The sequence below is a fragment of the Malurus melanocephalus genome, unplaced genomic scaffold (assembly GCF_030028575.1).
Source record: "Malurus melanocephalus ecotype Western Australia unplaced genomic scaffold, MMel_1.1 scaffold_9, whole genome shotgun sequence".
Taxonomy (NCBI): domain Eukaryota; kingdom Metazoa; phylum Chordata; class Aves; order Passeriformes; family Maluridae; genus Malurus; species Malurus melanocephalus.
The window spans coordinates 3,433,419-3,453,148 of record NW_026623241.1 but is presented as its reverse complement, the minus strand read 5'-3'; the positions used below and the strand labels follow the sequence as shown (position 1 = coordinate 3,453,148).

Genomic DNA, 19,730 nt, shown 5'->3' with positions numbered 1-19,730 from the left:
TGTGAAGAAGTGGCGTCAGTACTGACTCAGAAAGAGCCATTATAATTTGTGTTGCTTGAAGGACACATCAGTCATGTGCTGAGAAGGCCAGCACTAATTTGCAGGCAGACCAAACTGGGAACAGTACAGAGCAATATCCCCTAATTCAGAGAAGGATTGTAAAGAGGACATGTAAAGAAATTAAATACTGGCTTATTTGGGGTGCACTTCCCCCCTCCTTTATTTTATATTTGGCATATATTTCTTACTGTCTGCTGTGTCCTCTGAGAACATGGACATTTCATCTTTGTGTCCTAGATTCTTCATCTGTGTGCAAACTGTGAGGCTGATGTGCATTGATAAGGCCTGGCTGGCAAGCAGCATTTTCCTCCCAGCCAGCATACCAGGTCCTTCCCAGAAATAGGATATTTTTGTGGATTTCATGCTATCCTTTCATGGAGGTGTGACTGGATATGCACCTAAAGCCCTGAAAGTGAAAAAATGTTCCTCAGTCACAGAGTTTACGTAATGTTGTGTTTGCTAAGTCACTCATGAAATGGGAAAGAGGCTTCTGTATTGCCCATACAGAGCAACAGAAAGATTTAATTAACCAGGCCTTGTATATGTGATAGTATAAAATCAGAGTTTGATCCAAGGTATAGATATATGTGGACAGAGAAATAAAAAATGAAACCTTTTTTCTGTTAGAAATATTGTGACTGATAAAAAATTCTTTCCATCAAGTAGAAAAGAATCTAAGCAAGTACAGCAAGCATTCTTTGGGTTTTTTTTTTTTAATATTCCCTAGTCATACTACATTTCTAGCACAGTTGCATTGTGTGCTTGCTCAGAAAATCCTTTCATGATTTTATCATGAGAACATGACCGTGTTCAGGTAAGAGATTTGCAAGCAATCCAATGACAAAGATATTTGTACTGCTATATTGGAGTATTTACCCTTTGGGTTTCCTGTTAATCTAGCTCAGATTATAGTAGATGTCTGCTTGTGTATGTTGTGGTGATATACTTRTGTCCTTGTTTAGATTCTCTTTTGTAGAAAACCACAATTCAAACTTTTGCAGCAGGTGTTAGTAGTCAGATACAGAAGGATACAGCAGAATCAAAACACTCCCCTTTTTAGATCCCTGTTTATTTGAAGTGTTGAGACAGACAAGAAGGACCATGTTGGAAAGTTGGCTGCTAAAGTGCTGAAGCTGTTGCTTGACAAGYGTTTTTTTTGGTAGCACAGGCAGCTTAAGCAGCCCTGTTCTATCAGTGCTCAAACTTGTCCTACAGACCTTCTTCGGCTGTGTCTGTCCAGCTGGTGTGAAGTTATAAAATAAACTATAGTGAGGAAATGAACTGGGTTCAAAATAACAGGTTTTTTTCTGGATTATTTTTTTTTAATGTATGTCTTTTTCCTTACGTGGTTCAGTGTTCTGTCCGTTTGAGGGCCAAGCAGAGGCAAAAGTGATCCATGGGGCTGRGGAGAAATCTGAGTTTTCTAAAACTGGCTAGCAGCACAAACTTTTGACAAACTGTGCTCCCAGTCTGAATATTACTTTGCTGAAAAATTGTATTGATATCCATCTAGATATTTTCACAAAAATGATATGTTCCAAAGAGCTTTATTTATTATTTATTTCCTTATTATTTTAATTTGAATTTTTTAGGCTTTTCTGAAAATTTTACTGTTGCACTGTAAGTAAATAGAAGTTTAATAGCATTAGTCAAACTTACTGTAAATGAACACAAAGTCCAATTGAAATCTACACTATTCTTCTAGACTGTCTGAGCTAAAAGCACATAGGTGCCTAAAAATAAGTACTACCTCTAAATGAAGAAGGTATATATTGTCTTATTTTGTCCATTACCCCAGTTTTAACCTTTTTCCCTATTAGAAATTCATGTTCCCTTAATCCTGAACTTTTTCACATCTCTCCTGGTTAATAAAGCCTATGTCTTGACATCTCTAAGACTTTACATATGCTGTACTCCACAGATACTCAGGAACTTTAGTGGTAGATAAGCAGAGAATGATTCTCTAAGGTGAGAGTGATGAAATTTGCAGCTTATCCATACAGACAATGAAAGTCTTCCTCCATTACTCCATAGGTCAGCTATTAATCATGAGTGGTATGGATTAATGGTTTTAAAGTAAAGTCTGCGAAGGGATAACAAAGTRGTTTTACTGTTCAAAATATTGAGCGTAGCAGAAAAAGTTGACCAACTTCTTTGATCTCCATCCCTTGCCTCATAATTTAATAAATTATTACTTTTGTGTTTTCATCTGTTAGCAATATATTGTTTGAAAAAGCACAGCACAGAAAAACAATGGAGTTTCTTTTCATTCCCTCAGTTTTTGTGGATCAATCAATGCCTCTACTGTAAAACTTGACTTGGACATCAGGTAGAATTTTCCTTAAGGAAGAAGARGGTTTTTTTTGGAACTGATAAAAACCTCAGTGCCTAGCCAGAAATTTCCAGTGTTATTATGGGAGTCATCTCCTGAATTGCAAGACGAGATTCCTGAGTTGTCCTTTCAAATCTCTTTATCCAATGCATTTACATAACAATCAGGCACAGGACTGACTCAGTAAGTTCTGCAATTCTCTTTATATTAGTATGAAGTTGATATCTGCAATTTGATGCTTAATACTTCATTATCCACTTTTCTTCTCCATCTGCTTTGAACAAATGCTTATATAAATCTGCTTGAGAGAMTATACCTGCTTCTAAGCCTGTATGTTCATGAAACTTTGAATTTGTCTTATAAGTCACCTCTGTGAAGGTGGTAGCAGATTTTAATTGTTTTCAATAATTCTGGTTTTGTTTCATGGGTTACAGAATGGCTGAGGTTGGAAGAGACCTCTGAAAGTCATTTTGTTCAACCTCATCTGCTGAAGCCTGGCCACCTAAAGCCAGTTGTTCTGGGCCGTATTCACACCTCGTTCAACTACCTCTAGGGATGGACACTCTGCAAATTCTTTGGACAACAGGTGCCAGTGCTCCATCTTTTTCATGGTAGAAACTGACAAATTTGTTTTGAACTTGGATTCAAAATTCCAGCTGAATAGTTCAGGAAAGCCCAAGCTGACATAAATTGATTAATTAGTTCAAATCAAATTTGCCTTATCTTCTCTGACATGTTARTCCATTTTTAGCCAAATAGTACTGAGGTTATATAATTTTTGCAGCAGGTATTGTCTCAAAAAATTGTTGCTGACTTTGTGGACGCACTAAGAATATTCATGTTCTGCCAGTCTCAGTATGAGAACTAAAAAATCATCACAATGCTGGTGACAAACTTTGTCATGAGATCTCTGTTAGCAGCCTACTGGCTATGCCTTCTCTTGCTTCACTTGTCAGAGGTTGTTTGTATAACAGTGAGGGTGACCTGTGAAGGTGAAGTCAGGACAGCGGATCCCCTCAAGGCTACTAATGGTACGGGTCAACAAAAAACGTTGTACATACTCCAACARAGCCCCAAAATCTGTTGGGAGACAGACTTCTGCAGTTCTAGAGAGCAGACTATAAAAATCTTTTACATAGGGAAGATGTTTTACCATGTAAAATGGGAAAAAGATCAGGGGAAGTCCTTGACAAGATGGTAATTTCAGACGTCTTAATGACAATGTAAAAAATAAAGTCACCATGTGGCCAGCTGGAGAACTGATCTAAAAACTACTTGTGTGCTTGTCATGGAGGACAAACAGTATTGGTCCATACATTAAAATGCTGTATGCTAAGATAAGTCAGTCGTGGAGCATGATCAGCCTCTAATTCTGACACAAGGCAGCTGGAAACTTCACAATCCTCAGGTGTGGTGGTTTGGTGCAGTGAGAGAGTCTGCACTGAAATCAGCTGCCAAGTGAAGGCATCCCCACMGTTCTAACTTGGAGTATGCAAAACTAAAAGTGGTGCTGTTTCCACTGTGAACTCCTTTGTCTTGGGGTCATTCTGAAACAGCTACAGTAAGCTTTGTTAGGCAACATTTCACAGTCAGTTTTGATCAGAAGAGATCCAGAATTTCATCCTATATTGACATYTAAAGGGCAAAAGAGCCTGGTTTTGTATTAATCTTCACAATCTCATAGAAAAAAAATKACTGTCCAAGGGTATTCTGTCCTTCCATGCTGAGATGTGAGCATGTCCTGGGGATATGCTGAGATCTACAGAATTGAGTCTTGTCATTTAGACACATCTGTGACAGCTGAACTGATAGCATGTGCTCATTATACATTCTGTATCACGGTGATACTGCTTGATTTAAGATCGTGTGTGAAGCTCACCAAACAGATTAAGCCACACTCATTTTAAAATAATTTTTCTCTGAATTGTTGTTCCCTGAAATACTGGTGACTYTTCTCTTGATTAGGCAAGGAAAAACACAGAAGGGACATTTTCTGGAAAGCGCAGTCAGGTTAGCAGTTGGATGTTATATATTATCTTTGAAACCAAGAGAGTGATTTCTCCCTTCAGTTTCAACTGCAGTTACTATGGTGATTGAGCTCTTAGACGTTGTGAACTGATGTCACTTCACCAGCTAAGACTGCAGGGAGAGGAAGAATTAGACTTGATTGCAGGCTTTGTTGCTTTGTCACTGAACTTTAATTTGTCAAGCATTTATCAGAGGCTTCTTCAACAATATTCAAATGATATCAAAATTGTGTAGCTTGCAAACTTTGCTTGCAGAATGAAGCAGTGGATAAGTTATATTCTAGTTAAGCTTAGCAGAGTGTCTAGGTCAGGTGTTTATACCTGACAAATATCTCCCAATTAGGTTGGATCTATAGGTACAAGGGTGAAGGAACAGAATTTAACATCTTATGTTAATGGTCAAAAGCGCTTATTTAAAATTTGCTGACAAGGTGGATGAAGTCATGAGATAGGAAGATTAGATCATAAATTGTGTGAGCAGAAAAGACATAATGAAATTGCATACCCATTGGGAAGTTAATTAGAGATGCATCAGTAATTTTCTTAGCCTGGAGAGGGGAATGATTAAAGTGCCTGTTAATAAGTGTCTGTGCATGGATGATCAGAATAGAATTCCATAAACCAGCCATGTCCACAGCATATCATGTTTACCAGGAGTGTGCAGCTGGCACTGTGTCTGTCTTGTAGATCTGATACATGTCCATGTGTTTGGCCTGGTGTTCATTTGTTGCCCTAATGTGTTACATTAATACAGCGAGCATTTCTAGAYGCCCTGGAGTCTGGTCAAAAATAGCATTTCAAATGAACTTGAAGATGCTTGGGAAATTTGCAGCTTTGCACTGTTACTGCACAGTTCTGATCTATAAAGGTTAGGAAAATAGCTCAGCATGTGTGAGGACTGACTTTGTCACTGTGTGTGCTTGTAGAATCTGCAGAGGGTCATGGCTCAAAGTAACTAGACATCTGGAAGCATGTAGCAGKTCTGTTTTTATAGGTGATTTTTTACATCTAAACCTGAGTTTTGTTTACTGATGCGTTAATTTCTAATGAGTGAAATAATATGAGAAGTTATTAAAAACAGCCTGTTRGGTGCTGCATGATATCAGATAAAGGTCTGTAAGTACAGGTTGTAACAGAATGTTAGAGTGCAGTGAGTAAGATGGCTATCAGGAGAGAGTATCTCTGGAAGGTTATATRCTTCTAAGATATGCTTAATATGAACATTTCCTTAAAAAATATTAGATTTTTTAAAATCAGCTTTGCTGAATTAAGAAGGTTTTCTTCCAAAGTATGCAGGCGTATTTTCCATAGCGAGAACAATGCTTTGAAGTAAGATCCAAGAGTAGAAATGATCTGGAAGCACAGATCAGTTCTAGAGATAAATCTCCATAATATGAAAAAGGTTTCTGTGTGTAATCTCAGCTATCTCTGGCCACAATAACAGTAGTATTAAAATAAAACCTGTGGGAGTGTACATGAGTGATGGAAAGYAAGAACTAAGACTCTTAACCACGTTCTGTTAATCCTCAGTATGACCATATTCTCTCACAATTTCAGGGATAATGATCTAAAGGAAGAGGGACACATGGAAAACCTTTAAACCCTGAATTCAGAGGAAAACTAGGTGTCCATCTATTGTGTTCCATTGTTCTAGACAAACCSACTTAATGTGATTTCCTCAGATGACCCCCATATATTTTTTCTGAGTCTTACCCCTTATTAGCTCATAATTTCCCACTTCTCTTTGTCACACACTGGCATATGGATTACCAATACTGCTTCTTGAGGCAGTTAGATTTTATCATCATCAACATTTGAATTTATTCATGCATGCAGCTTTGGGTAGCTACATTAGCTGGTAAATATAGTAAGCTGATCTTTCTCTAAGTTACTTACATATGCTATAGAAAGAGAAGAAGAACGCAGCAGACAGCTATAGAGCCCCTAAATCTGACTCTTGCTCTCAACTGTCCTCCAGAAAAGCGTCTCTTTCCTTCAAATCAGAGTAGATCAAAGAACACTGCCACCTTAAATTAAGCATCAACATAAAAACCAAAAAATACTGTTTTACACTCCTCCATTTGTATAGGAACAAATAAAGGGATCAGGACTCCCCTACCTATCAGCTAGTATTTTTGGCATTTTCAGAGAACAAATATTTTATAAACTTAATATCTTAGGGATCAAGTGCATTGTTTGTGCATATCAGTTCTGTTTTCATATTGTAACTGTTAATCTCTGTGGTTAAGACTATGTATAAAGGACAAAATCCAGATGCTTTAGACATTTTAAGAAATCTTTTTTTTTTGCTTCAGTAACTTTAGGATCAGAATCTACATGAAAGTAGAATCAGGTGGAACATGTTCCAGAAAGTCGCTGCTCAACAATACTGTGTAAATAGAATTGTTCTTTTCCTGCCATTRAGTCTAATTAAATTTGAAAAGAGATTAATTTGGCTTCTCAGGGTAAATGGTGTTATTCTACTGGTTATTAGCTTAAATTATGTTGCCATACATTACTCTTGTTCCTAACAAAATAATCCCTATTAATTTCATGTTTTTTTTCGCTAACTTTGAGTAAAATTACTGAAATGTTAGATGCCATATTATATTAAAGACATCTTTTTGATATTTTGCTGATGTAGATGACTCTAGTTTTGCTGTCATTTCCTTTATTATGGAATGCAGCTCAGGGAAGATTGTAATTGCTCTTGGTTTTGTCTCTTGGCTCTGATCTTGCAATCTTCTGGAATGTGTAAGGACTGTATAATTCTAACATCTGCTCTATCTACTTTTCYTCTTGCTGTTGGTGACATGCCCACTCTCTTAGCACTATTTAGTCAGCACTAAACAGTCAGCACTATTTGCTGTTGTGTTATAGACCTTGCAAAGAGTTTTGATCAAAACAAGGTTTCAAGTGGTCTGTGTGATTCAAGACCACAGGTTTCTTTAAGTGGAGGGGGCCACCCTGTTTTCTGACAAGCACCAGTAAAAACAAGCATAAACTGAGTCTTTACTCCTCATTTTAGGATCTGCATTTCACTGAGGCTTAATAAATTGTATTTGGGTGATCTCCAATGTGTTGCTTTTGCAGAGAATAACTGTGGCTAAGCAAAGGCATAATTATTCACCTGGAATTACAAAGGCTGTAAAATCAGAAATTCTTACTAGAATACAGTATTTTTCAAGATGCAAATGTAATTCTTGAACTTATCTTTCTCCTCTAAATATGTTGCTGTCTTCATAGTAGCGCTCCAGTTACAAATGAGTAGCAGAATTTTCAATTTTTCATTTTTTTTTTCATTTCTCTAGGTTATTCAGCAGAGAAATGAGGAGTGTGACCATATTCAATTTCTAATTGAGGAGAAAGAGTCTAAAGAAGAGGACTACTATGAGGACCTTGACAGATTTGAGGAAAATGGTACCCAAGAGTCTCGCATCAGTCCCTATACTTTCTGCAAGGCATTTCCTTTCCACATCATATTTGACAGAGATCTGGTGGTCACACAATGTGGCAATGCTATATACAGAGTCCTTCCACAGGTTAGTTGATTCTTATGCATGAATAGCCATAGAAATTTCTAGTGATAGGTGCTTCACAGGTAAATTATAAAGATAGATAAAATAGGTTTAGGATTCTCTGTCTAAACAGCATTCCCATGTACATGTATAACATTTACTAAATTGTGCTTCTCTTGTTTGAAAAAGGACTTGAAAATAGYGTAATACTACAATAGCTTTGTACCTCATGATTGTGTCCATATGAATTAAGAGAACAATTTAAAAACCTTGTGATTTAATGGAGAAATGCATAAAGTRTATATTCTCTTCCATTTTGTGTTGTCATCTAAGAAAATGGAATTTAATTGCTCTATGTATATATTTATTATGAAGTATAACATTTTTTCTCTTTTTTCTGTTTTTTAATATTCTAGCTACAGCCAGGAAATTGCAGTCTGTTGTCAGTTTTCTCCTTGGTCCGGCCTCACATTGATATTAGCTTCCATGGGATCCTCTCCCATATCAATACAGTCTTTGTACTGAGGACTAAGGTAACTAGAGAATATTTTCCCAGCTTTTCTTTAAGTGTACTTTGGAGAGATAAGAAGTGCAGAAAGTTCAGAAGTCTTCAGAGAAGATTCTCTCCATAGTGGCATGCTCAGACCATTGTGGCTCAATCTTGRGCTAGGAGGGAGTCACAGGTATGAATTTGGTTGTAGCTGTTAAGTATGGTGTTGCATCAAAGCAAATGTAGACTGATAATTACATTTACTTTTGCTTCATAACAGTGTTGGACACAAAGTGTATCCTTGCTTGGGCCTATATGTTCACACAAAGGTTTGTGTCGTTTTATTTAAAAGGGCAGGAGACGACGCAGGTCATACAAACACATGCAGCATGTAGAGTAACACTTGCTGCATCAAGGAGCCTGATTATTTAAAGAATAAACTGCACCTGAGAGAAGCCAGGAATATTTCTTAGAGATATTYCCAGGCACAGAATTTCACAGAAATACTGTGAGATTTCACAGGCAATTCTATTGTCAAAACTTGTTAAGAAATTATGTGGAAGAATACAAGGAATTATGAATATGAATGTAAAGAAAGGTATCATGCTTTGTTTCTTTAATGTAGCAAATTGCAGTATTAAAATACAGGTAGTKCATGGTGTTCAAATGAGAAGTTATTTGGGGTTTAATGTAGGCTCTAAGTCTAGTCCAWATATTCTGACTGCCTTCATAGTGAATACACTGACATACTATGCTGGTGCATAACACACCATTGCCCTTACACAATTGTGACTTTTCATCACCAGGAGGGGCTGTTGGATGTGGAAAAGCTGGAGTGTGAAGATGAGCTGACTGGCACAGAAATCAGCTGCTTACGCCTGAAAGGGCAAATGATCTACTTGCCTGAAGCAGACAGTATTCTCTTTCTTTGTTCACCAAGGTACTTTAAACCTAGAGTTCTRTAATACTGATTATCATTTTGCAATTACTAGTTTTAAAATTTATTTACTCTCTGCTTTTTGAATTTTAAATGCTCCTTTGGCAAGTGTAATTGTCCCCGTATTATTATATATTTCTCTGCATTGCAGTGTGATGAACTTGGATGATTTAACCAGAAGAGGTTTATATCTGAGTGATATTCCCTTGCATGATGCTACCCGTGATCTGGTTCTTCTGGGAGAGCAGTTCCGTGAGGAATATAAACTGACACAGGAGCTTGAGATCCTCACTGACAGACTGCAGCACACACTGCGTGCACTGGAAGATGAAAAGAAAAAGACAGACACGTAAGAGCCGAATCCCAATCTTGAGCTGAAACACTCAAAGCCATATATTATTTATAGCTACTGTCTTCAAAAAATAACAGAATCTTGTAAGGAATATCAGAGATAACCAGGACTGGTATTTTTGGAGTTGAGAAAGAACATTTAATAGGGTATTTCTTTATTTAGATTGTCAAATGTCACCCACAGTCTAGGCCTTTACATGCCTAGATGTTTTGATGGCTCCCTCCCTGATAAGAAAAGTTATAAAAAGTGAGCTGACAATTCTTTTTATTTGCAAATTACCTAAAATTTTGGAAACTTACATGCCGTAATTGTAGCTAAGGGGAATTTGAGGAATGCCCAGATGCTCTTATTTGACAGAGTTCAATAAACCGACTTTGTCTTTCTGGCACAGGTTGATAGAACATACCTTGTTAACCTTGAAAACAGTTTGTATAAAGCTGTAATTYTGCAATAGCGTCAAATTCATGCTATGAATTTGATTTAATAGTTATCTGTAGAAATTAATTTGGGGTTATCTAGATATAAGTACATAAAAATAACACTTAACAGTAAGTTCATTGGGCCCTGAATCCAATTCTACAGGTAAATATAAAGTCAAAATTTAAATGCCATTAGTCTATGCCATCTGAGCTCAACAGTGACTGGCAAATTTAAAAAAAACTTGTGTGAAAAGTAGTGTGGGGTTCGTGATTGACTCTTGTTTATAAAACATCATGCCGTCTCTGTATGAATTCTATTGACAGATATGTTTTTTACTTTAATGGAGTAATGGAAGTTGCTCTTCTCCGTACTTGAAAGGGATGGGCAGGTTAACCAGAGAAAAAAAACCCTAAAAAGTGTTTTTTCCCCTCATTCGTGTTGGCTTGCTTTATAATGTCATTTTATCTTCAGGAATTGTAGCCTTTGTGGCAGCTGCTGGAACAGACAGTGTCAGTTACTGTATAATGTGCCAAAAGTATTCTCTAATTATAACTTATGCAGTAGTGAACTTGCCAAAAATCCAACTAATGAAGGTTTGTGCAGGAGGCTGTGTACAAAATGATGTTCGGGATTTTTGAAACAGATCTTCAGCTTGTCCACTTAGCTGTGTCAGGAAGGAAATAGACATTAAAATACAGTTAGAAAATTGAAAGAATACAGGATAATAGGGTGAATTTCTGTGTGACTGGATATTTTTTTCATAATTTAGGTGAACAACTGTTAATATGTCATATAGACTATTAATTGAAAAAGACAATCTTGACCCTAAAAGCAATAGAAGAGGAAGCATTTAGAAATGCATGAATTGATCAGAGATGAAAAACTTTTTGATTACTTAGTCTTTCTTGCCRTTTTTATGGTTCTGTGAGCAAAACCATATTATATGAGCTGAGGATGTGGCAGAAAGAGGTAAAAGTGATCCAAGACACTATCAACATATGATGTCAGGAAAATTAGTAATATATGTCTCATTTTGTTGATAATTTAGATTAATGTATGTTTGAAATGGTATGCTGATGTAGATCTGTTCTTGTTTTCCAAATAATGTATTGTTCAATGAACAGTTTTTCTATTGCTTATTGATAATGGGAGTGTGTTATAAACCCTGTGGGGGATATGAAGTTAATATATGTAAGAGCTGCTGAAAACAACTTTCTCCACATCCTCTCTGTTTTATTTGTGTCTTTCTTTTGTTACCTGTGCAGATTACTATACTCTGTCCTACCACCATCAGTGGCAAATGAGCTGAGACACAAGCGTCCTGTTCCAGCCAAGCGTTACGACAATGTCACCATTCTTTTCAGTGGCATTGTTGGATTCAATGCCTTTTGTAGTAAACATGCCTCTGGAGAGGGAGCCATGAAAATTGTCAATCTTTTAAATGATCTTTACACAAGATTTGATATTCTGACCGATTCACGAAGGAATCCGTTTGTTTATAAGGTAAGCATAAGATTCTTAAAGCATCTAATCTGTTACTTTTCAATGATTTTACTATTGTGTCAGTCTTTTCCGTACTTGTCTTAAATTTTAGGCTTTTTAAAAAAACCTTACGTTTTCAGTCTGAACTGTGTTACCTGATATTAGATAGCTACAGAAGAGTATGTTGGGTATCTCTAGATGTGTGAAGGAACATAAAGTGCTAAATCTACTTCTACTTTTGGCAGATGTCAACTTGTACAAGCCATTYGTGGTTCTTCTGACCTTGAGCTTTAAATTTTTCAGTCCTATTCCTGGGCCCTCTAGTTGTGAATTATAATTTATTACTCAGTTACTCAATGTGAATTTTATTCCTTCATTAGGAGTGAGGTGTAGCTGCAAATRTGGCTGGTAGTGGGAAGGTTCAGAGGTAGATACATATATGTCTTATATATATGTGTTTGCTTGTGTGTTTATATAGATGAATTTCATTCCTAGCTTTTACTAGAACTGAATTTTGTGGCCAGCACTGTATGAATCAAGGTTGTGAGTCAGAGCAAACATAGAGCTCAGTTTAATTCAGAGGACACTAGGAAAAACTCAGGTTTACACAATCACAGTGTCATGATAGGTTGTTGCATTATGGGCTTGCAATAAATTCTCTTCGAAAACCAAGAAGAGATGACAGTAATTAGGGTGATTTGAATGAAAGGGAAGGGGAAGTATTTGAAAGGACAGGCAGTCTTGAAGGAATCATTAAATCCATTCTAGTACTCTAAAAGGTGTAATAATAAAGTAATTGAAAAATACCTGTCTTCATAGGTGGAAACAGTTGGGGACAAGTATATGACAGTGAGTGGTCTACCAGAGCCTTGCATGCATCATGCACGATCTATCTGCCACCTGGCATTGGATATGATGGAAATAGCAGGACAAGTTCAAGTAGATGGTGAACCTGTGCAGGTTAGTAAATGTGGGCTTGAATGAAAAACCCATTCTTGGGTAGGATGATTGTGCTTTGAAACGTGACAGTGCTCTAGTCCCAGTCTGCGTGAACTTTGTTATTGTTAGATTTTGAGACTGATACATGCAAATAATATGAGAGTTATAGCTGTGACATGTGCAGTTCCCGGACCTTGAAATGCTTATTGTGCTTTAAAAACTAAAGGACTAATTGTGGGCCACATCATTTATGTCTGTTTTCTGATAATTTCAATATAATCAATTAATTCCTATTGTGCATCAAGTACAATCTGTTGAGTCTTGTTCAACTCAACAAACAGAACAACAATAGTCCCTTCCTGATATTTTTGATCACCTGATGCCAGAATAAGAACTTACTRAATTAGAAAGAGAAGGACAGTTCTGTAGACAGTTACAGCAATGATTACTGACACCAGTCTATGTTARTGGACTCACTCACTGTGGGACTYGATGGAGATGTTGTGGCACTGACACAGAACTGGACAAACTGCATTAACTGTCCTCATCAGAGRGCTGTGAGCAGAAAATGATTAATGAGTGCAATGCATATTTCTATTTACATGAACATTACTGTTCCATCACCCAGCCTAGAGCTGTGTTCACTGCTTTATCGTGGAGTAAAGCAGTGAGAAGGTTTGATTGGGGCTTTACAGTAACTGTAACATGCTACAAGAACGAGCTTCTCCAAACCTCTGACCTGTCTCTTGAGCTTCTAAATACAAAATACCATGATTTTTTCTTTGAGAAACATATTTTTTTCTTGACCTGTGCCATCCACCTTCTGAGCACTCACTAAACACAGACCTGCAGAGTATGCCTCTCTGCCCACTTATTTTCACAGTACATAATAACAGCAGGGTGCATGCTGGAAAATTACAGAGTTTGTTCATGTGGAAGGCAAAGACATGATTTTGTACTAAACTTAAAAAAATAAAGAAGTGACAAGCCCCACAAAATGCAAGGTTTTGAAGAAGCAGGAGTAGCACATTGGAAAAATAAACTCTAGTAGATATAAATGGCATTTACCTGTATTTAGTCAGAAGYATCAGATTAGTTACATTAATTTTGAATGTTCAAACTTCATTTTTTCTCTCTAAAGATAACAATAGGAATCCATACTGGTGAGGTGGTCACAGGTGTCATAGGTCAAAGAATGCCACGGTACTGTCTCTTTGGAAATACTGTGAATCTAACAAGCAGAACAGAAACTACTGGAGAAAAGGGAAAGATCAATGTCTCTGAATATACTTACAGGTGAGTGATGTATTATTATTGGTGTTGACATAATCAYTTTGTTAGCAAAACATGAAAGTTGTTTTGAGTTGAAAGTGACAGTCSTCTGCAACCATTATTTAAGTATATGAGTTCTCATGAAACTGTATAGCAAACTGCATTATGATATTCAGTTACTGGTATGCAAATATAATAATGATGTAGAAATAGATTTGAATCTTTTGSTAGCTTGCTCACATACCTGTCGCATGTTTAATATTTTACATAGCTTGTGGTGTATATGCAAATTGCATTCATTTACCTGTTTTCTCTTTCAGGTGCCTTATGACACCAGAAAATTCAGATCCTCAGTTCCACCTGGAGTACAGGGGTCCAGTTTCTATGAAGGGCAAAAAAGAGCCAATGCAGGTTTGGTTTTTGTCCAGAAAAAGTACAGAGACAGAGGTATGAGTAACTAAAGTGTAATTTTGTTTTTTTCAAACGAGGCATAAACATAAAAGATTTAAGCCACTGAGATCCATTTGAATTTGCAAAACTAAATGTTCCGTAGAAAAAAAATGAAKAGTTTTGTGCAACACTCTTTCATTAACACATTTACTATCTTGACAGTACTTGAAAGTCCTTGATTATTTGTCTTTGCAGTTTGTTCAGTTCCTGAAAGAATACTTCTGATTTCAAAAAGTCCTTGAGGGAATGCCAAGTGTTTAAATATTTATATCTCCCTCTTACAGATTTCTGCACTGCACTAGATTTTGCAATATAATGTCGGTTTCTGTTTAGCTGACATGTCTGGTTATCAGCACTTCAAAATTTGCCATTTGCTTTCTTGCAGTGAGTGAAAAAATGTGCCTTCAAATATTTAGRCTACAGTCAAGCAACTACTTGCAGACAGGTTCACACCTGATGTATATGGTGATCTCCTAACCCCAGATGGCATCTGCTTGTTGAGACTGTTGCATAGCAGAGGTCTCTCTTTAGAAATATACAGGGTGAAAACTACTTTTGAAWGACCTATGAGCCTAAGTGCTCTTCTCAAAATGATGTAGTGTAAAGCTCTTCAAGCATTGAGTGGCCTTTAAGCTTATGCTTCAGTTTCAGAATTCTGGGCATGTATTATCCAGAATTCCAGTAAAAGACAATGAGATCTGGACTCCTAAGCCTGCTGCAAATTTGACAATGAGGTTATAGTATGCCAGCTTCTTTGTCATAGCTGAGCAGGTGTATACATTCCATCCAAAAAACATAAAAGCTTTTTACATAGCTTGAATTTTGCCCTGAGGTAATACGAAAAGAATGAGTTTTCAGATAATGTATTTAATCTTAAAAATACACTTCATCAAAATAATGAAAATCATCCATTACCTTGGCTGAAATAATTCTTGTAAGTCAGAGGAARTTAATTATGTGTCTGGATATTCAAATACTTCTGAAAATGTAATTTGGGCTGTTAAAATGTTTAGGCATTTTAGGAGATCTAATCCAGATTTATTACCACTGGTACCCAAGTATATGAATACTGACTTCTTAATGGTAACTCCCAGTATTAACCCCCTGTACTTTACTCTGCATTTTTATTCTGTATTTTAATATATATTACTTACAATTACATTCTGGGTGTCTTTTTGRGAATACTTTTCTATTCTTATTCTACAGTAAGATTAACTATAATTTCACGAGTACGATTATTTCAAATCTATCGTATTTAAAATATTTTAATTAAACACCTTTCACTTTTTTTTCTGCATTATGTGTCCTATCATTTGTAGCAAGGCACATTATAATCTTAAATGTAAATTTCAGAGAGGTACTGTAGCATGTGGGTATATGAGTCATGTGGGTATTTTCCTTGTTTCAGCCTAACATGTGATTAATATGACTATAAAGTTCAGGTAGTTTAGGACTTTAAATATTGCAGTTTTCTTTCTGAGATCTTGTACAACAGTTGGTTTTGTTAATCCTCACAGCAGTCCTGAGAGACACTTGCCAGTATTATTATCCAGTAATTGAGCTTTGTAGAAGAAAACGGGGGAAGGAATAAACCCGACYGAGAAATACTGTGAGCCTGATTTTCAGGAGCACTTAAGACTCACAGTTTAAACACGCTCAAAAAGTCTTATTAATTTTCTTGCTTTCTGTTAATTCTGAAATTCAAATATAGATGTAATTCTTAGAGACAGAAGGGCTTCTCCCATGACAGGTATCTCTTCTACATTGCACTAAGATTGGGAGGAGATAAGAAAAATGCATTAATGCGATGATGTGAACTGATAATCATTTTGTCAGAGGTGATTTTGAAAAGTGGAAGAATATAATCCTCTAATCTTTTGATTCTTTTTCACTCCCTGCACAATTTCATCTGTCTGTACACAAAAAATGCACAAAGTTCTACTCCTTTAAGATTTTCTGAACTGTTTGCAGTTTCTCCTGTGAAGGTACTCTTCAGGTTTTTTTCTGGCACTTTATAGGCTGTGCCTTATAGTTTGAATCCGAGAGCAGAAATCAGATAACCAACTTTTTCCATTTGATCACTTTAAAGTAATCACTTTGCTTTATGAAGGGTGCAGTCTTGGTTTTCTTTCTGGAAGTTTTTCAAAATGCTAATGTATTATTGTGTGCAGTCCCATTTATTTCAGCGGGACTGTTCATAACAATGAATATGGCATGTTAATACATATTCAGAAACTATATGGTACTTTCTAAAAGGTCACTCCAGAATATTGCAAGAAGTGGTTTATAGAAGTAAACATGCAAATATTTCTTGAATCAGCCTGAAGATACTTCTGCTAGTTTTGCTTTTACTGTGAAGTTTTCTACCTCCAGTATCTTTAATCTAGGATTAATGCACATCGGAGAGTTGTTAGCTCAGCATTTGCAAATCTATCAGTGTAATATACTCAGTAATAAATACATGGTGAAGAAAAAGGACAAAATATTTACAGATGCCATAAGAGATGTGAAACCAAGGCTTAAATATTATTTTGCTCCTCTAGGCTTATACAATATGACGGGGCTGAAGCAGCTCAGCATGGCTTAAACTAGGTTCTTGGGTTGACATCGTTAATATCAGTCCCCATGAGCAGCAGTTACTTCTGAGAAAGACTTAATTTACAAGAATAGTGTTGAAGTGCTGCTCCTTCACTTCTTTTCTACTTATGATATCTCTTTCATAATACCAACACAGCAGAAAGTAGAAAAACTTCAGAAATACACATAGAACAAAAGCAGCTGTGACCAGTTATTCATTTTGCATCTGCTTGTTTGCATGTTATAAGATGAATTATTACCATCTTTATTATTTTAACAGAGGTTCAGCTGAAATTTCTCTCTTGAGAAACAGGTTTGTTGTAAAAGATAATTGTTTCAGACAGCCTCAGATGTTTGACTGCAATTTTCATCCCTCTTCACTTTCTAATATCTTTCTTTTCTGCCCTGTTCCCACATTACTGGTGGGAACAAATTGAAATATCTCAGGCAGAGCTGGTAGTTCACCAGGGCATGTAGGAGTTGTTGCATTCCTCCATATAAGACATAYGAAAGAAATACATGCAGCACCTATGCTTCATTTTTTTATATAATTTACTGATACTGGTTGCAAGTTGTAAAATGTACATTAACCCACCATGTTGTTGCTTCGAAGAGAATTACTTACTTCTCAAATTCTGCTTGCATGCTCTCAAGGAAACAAAGCAAGATGCTTGCTGAGCTGAGGGAAGAGAAGAGGACGCTGGATAGGGTGCAATACTGTCTCCAAATAGGGTGCCATGCAGTAAGGTTGCGTTATGGATGTTCTTTCACATTGTATCTCCCATTGCCATGTGCAATACCATTGTCTTGCCCTACTCCTGAAGCCATACCTACCATGTTTCTGCAGGCTTGCTTACTAATTTTTTGTCCTTGTTTGGTACTGTTATATCTCTGCTATGAGCATGTATTTCAAGCTTTCCTTTTTTTGATATGCATTTTTGCATGTCAGTCATGTGACCATTCCTACCACCAGATAATACTGAATGAAACGATGTAGTGTGCACACCACAACTAACCACTTCAGTCTGATGCTTCACATCTTCATCTTCATCTCTGAAGTACAGTGGTTATGTGAATTGGTGACGTTTCTGGAAAGATAGGTATTTCAGTTGATAGGCAGAACAATGAACCTAAGGAACTATTTAAAAAAAAATACCTAAAGCAGCATTATGAACACTATTGTATAAATCTTATCAGATTTAGTTCTGCTATTACCATGCTTCCCATTCATTTTGTGAATAACACTTGATGCTCTGTAAATTTCTGGTTAGAAAAAGGTTTCTTGTTTGATATCATCCTGCATTTTGCCTTTGTGAATACTGTAAACATCTTCTGTATTGAAAGGGGACAGTTGTTTTTCTGATACTGCCATTTGAAGCATGTGCCAATGTACTGCTGAAATGCTGTTCACTTGCAATGTATTTCTCATTGATTTATATTACCTAARTTAAATTGTCATATTAATAATAGATTGCTGGACAATTTTAGACCACTTGTAGTGCATTGATTCTTGTCTGATGTAGCCCTTGGAGTTGAAAGGCATGCTGCTGAGACATGATTGACATGGTTGCCTTTTGGTTTGGTCAATCTAATTTCAGAAATGATCTTATTTTATTCCTTGAGAGGATCCGGTAATATTCTAGGCATCATGTCTAATTAATGGATGTAAAGCTTGGAAAGATAAATAGTGTGTTTCATCAGCTGATACAGTTAGTAAAAGTGGACAAGGTTTCAGATCCATAGACCTTCCATAACCTTGATATATAGTGCATTTTTATGTGAATAGTATCTGTTCTTATCTGACTAATAATTTCTGAATATTTGCATTATAAAATAGGATAGTGCAATTACTTTGTGTATAAAAGTTGTCTATATCTAGCATACCTTATTAGCACAGAATATATATGTATAAATGTTTCATCTTAATGTGCAAAAGAAATTGCAATAAATTATTTTTTCCACTGACTTCTAGAAATCCTGTGATTTTCTTTTGACAAAAACGTTATTTCATTGTTTGGTACAAACAAAGTATTTTCTCCATTAAATAATTTGTAGTTCAAATTTAAATAAAATGTTGAGTCATTGTTCCAATGTTTCCAAATGTCCGAGTGTCTCACACATTCAGGTTGATGGATCACATCCTCACATTAGTGTTCAAAATATTGATATAAATGCTTCGAAATAGTAGACTAGGTCACAGATATGCACAAATATGCTTCCTTTGAAATTTTTGGATGATATTTAACAATCAGGAACTATTAGCTGTCCACTTTGCACAGGGTGTGGATTAGCAACCAAAACGTTAGGAATGGGAAGAGAAGAGAGGAAACCACATACTTCCTTCCCCATGATCTCTCTGTCGGASAGCAGCACATCCCAGCCCACCATCAGAGGTTGCCCTCACTTGAATAAATACACAGCAGCAATTTGGATTGATAAAGTKGATCAAACTTAGAAAAACTTTAATGGTAACTCTGAAAGACATGGAATTTGTGACAGCTGTGGTTGTGTATTGATATAATACATGCAAATGGCTCTGAAGAAACTGAATTTCTGTATCACACTTCAAGCTGATGGAAGATGGCATGCCAGAAAACTTTAATAATGCTCTGGGTTTATATTGTACCTTCTTAATTATTTCAAAATATTAAAGCTCCTATTAAGCTACTCTGTAACATAACCAGTTTCTTAAAGCATAGAATAATAGCTGATTTTGTATTCATGTAAGAACTTTTCATCTCAGTACAATTTAGGCACTTAACTACTGTTACTAAAACTGTTCTTTGCTTAAATGCTGCATTCAGCTACTAAATTTATAGTTTGGTTAAATATTACTCTCAGCTAACAGTTAAACACTTCTGGAGGTATTTAATT

General features: G+C 36.2%; 1 protein-coding gene across 2 annotated transcripts in view; it reads left to right on the top strand.

The window, feature by feature from the left end:
• GUCY1B1 (guanylate cyclase 1 soluble subunit beta 1) overlaps positions 1–18,883 on the top strand; it is a 40,780-nt gene extending 21,897 nt beyond the window's left edge. The window contains exons 6-14 of one of the 2 annotated variants that reach the window (XM_057375891.1): positions 7,731–7,961; positions 8,354–8,470; positions 9,234–9,367; positions 9,516–9,713; positions 11,402–11,639; positions 12,438–12,578; positions 13,699–13,853; positions 14,150–14,276; positions 14,665–18,883. In XM_057375891.1, coding sequence (XP_057231874.1) covers positions 7,731–7,961; positions 8,354–8,470; positions 9,234–9,367; positions 9,516–9,713; positions 11,402–11,639; positions 12,438–12,578; positions 13,699–13,853; positions 14,150–14,276; positions 14,665–14,667 — 1,344 coding nt within the window. In that variant the 3' untranslated portion in view covers positions 14,668–18,883. The remainder of the gene's footprint in view (positions 1–7,730; positions 7,962–8,353; positions 8,471–9,233; positions 9,368–9,515; positions 9,714–11,401; positions 11,640–12,437; positions 12,579–13,698; positions 13,854–14,149; positions 14,277–14,664) is intronic. The other variant, XM_057375883.1, reaches the window with a different exon arrangement.
• Positions 18,884–19,730: the final 847 nt, after the last annotated feature.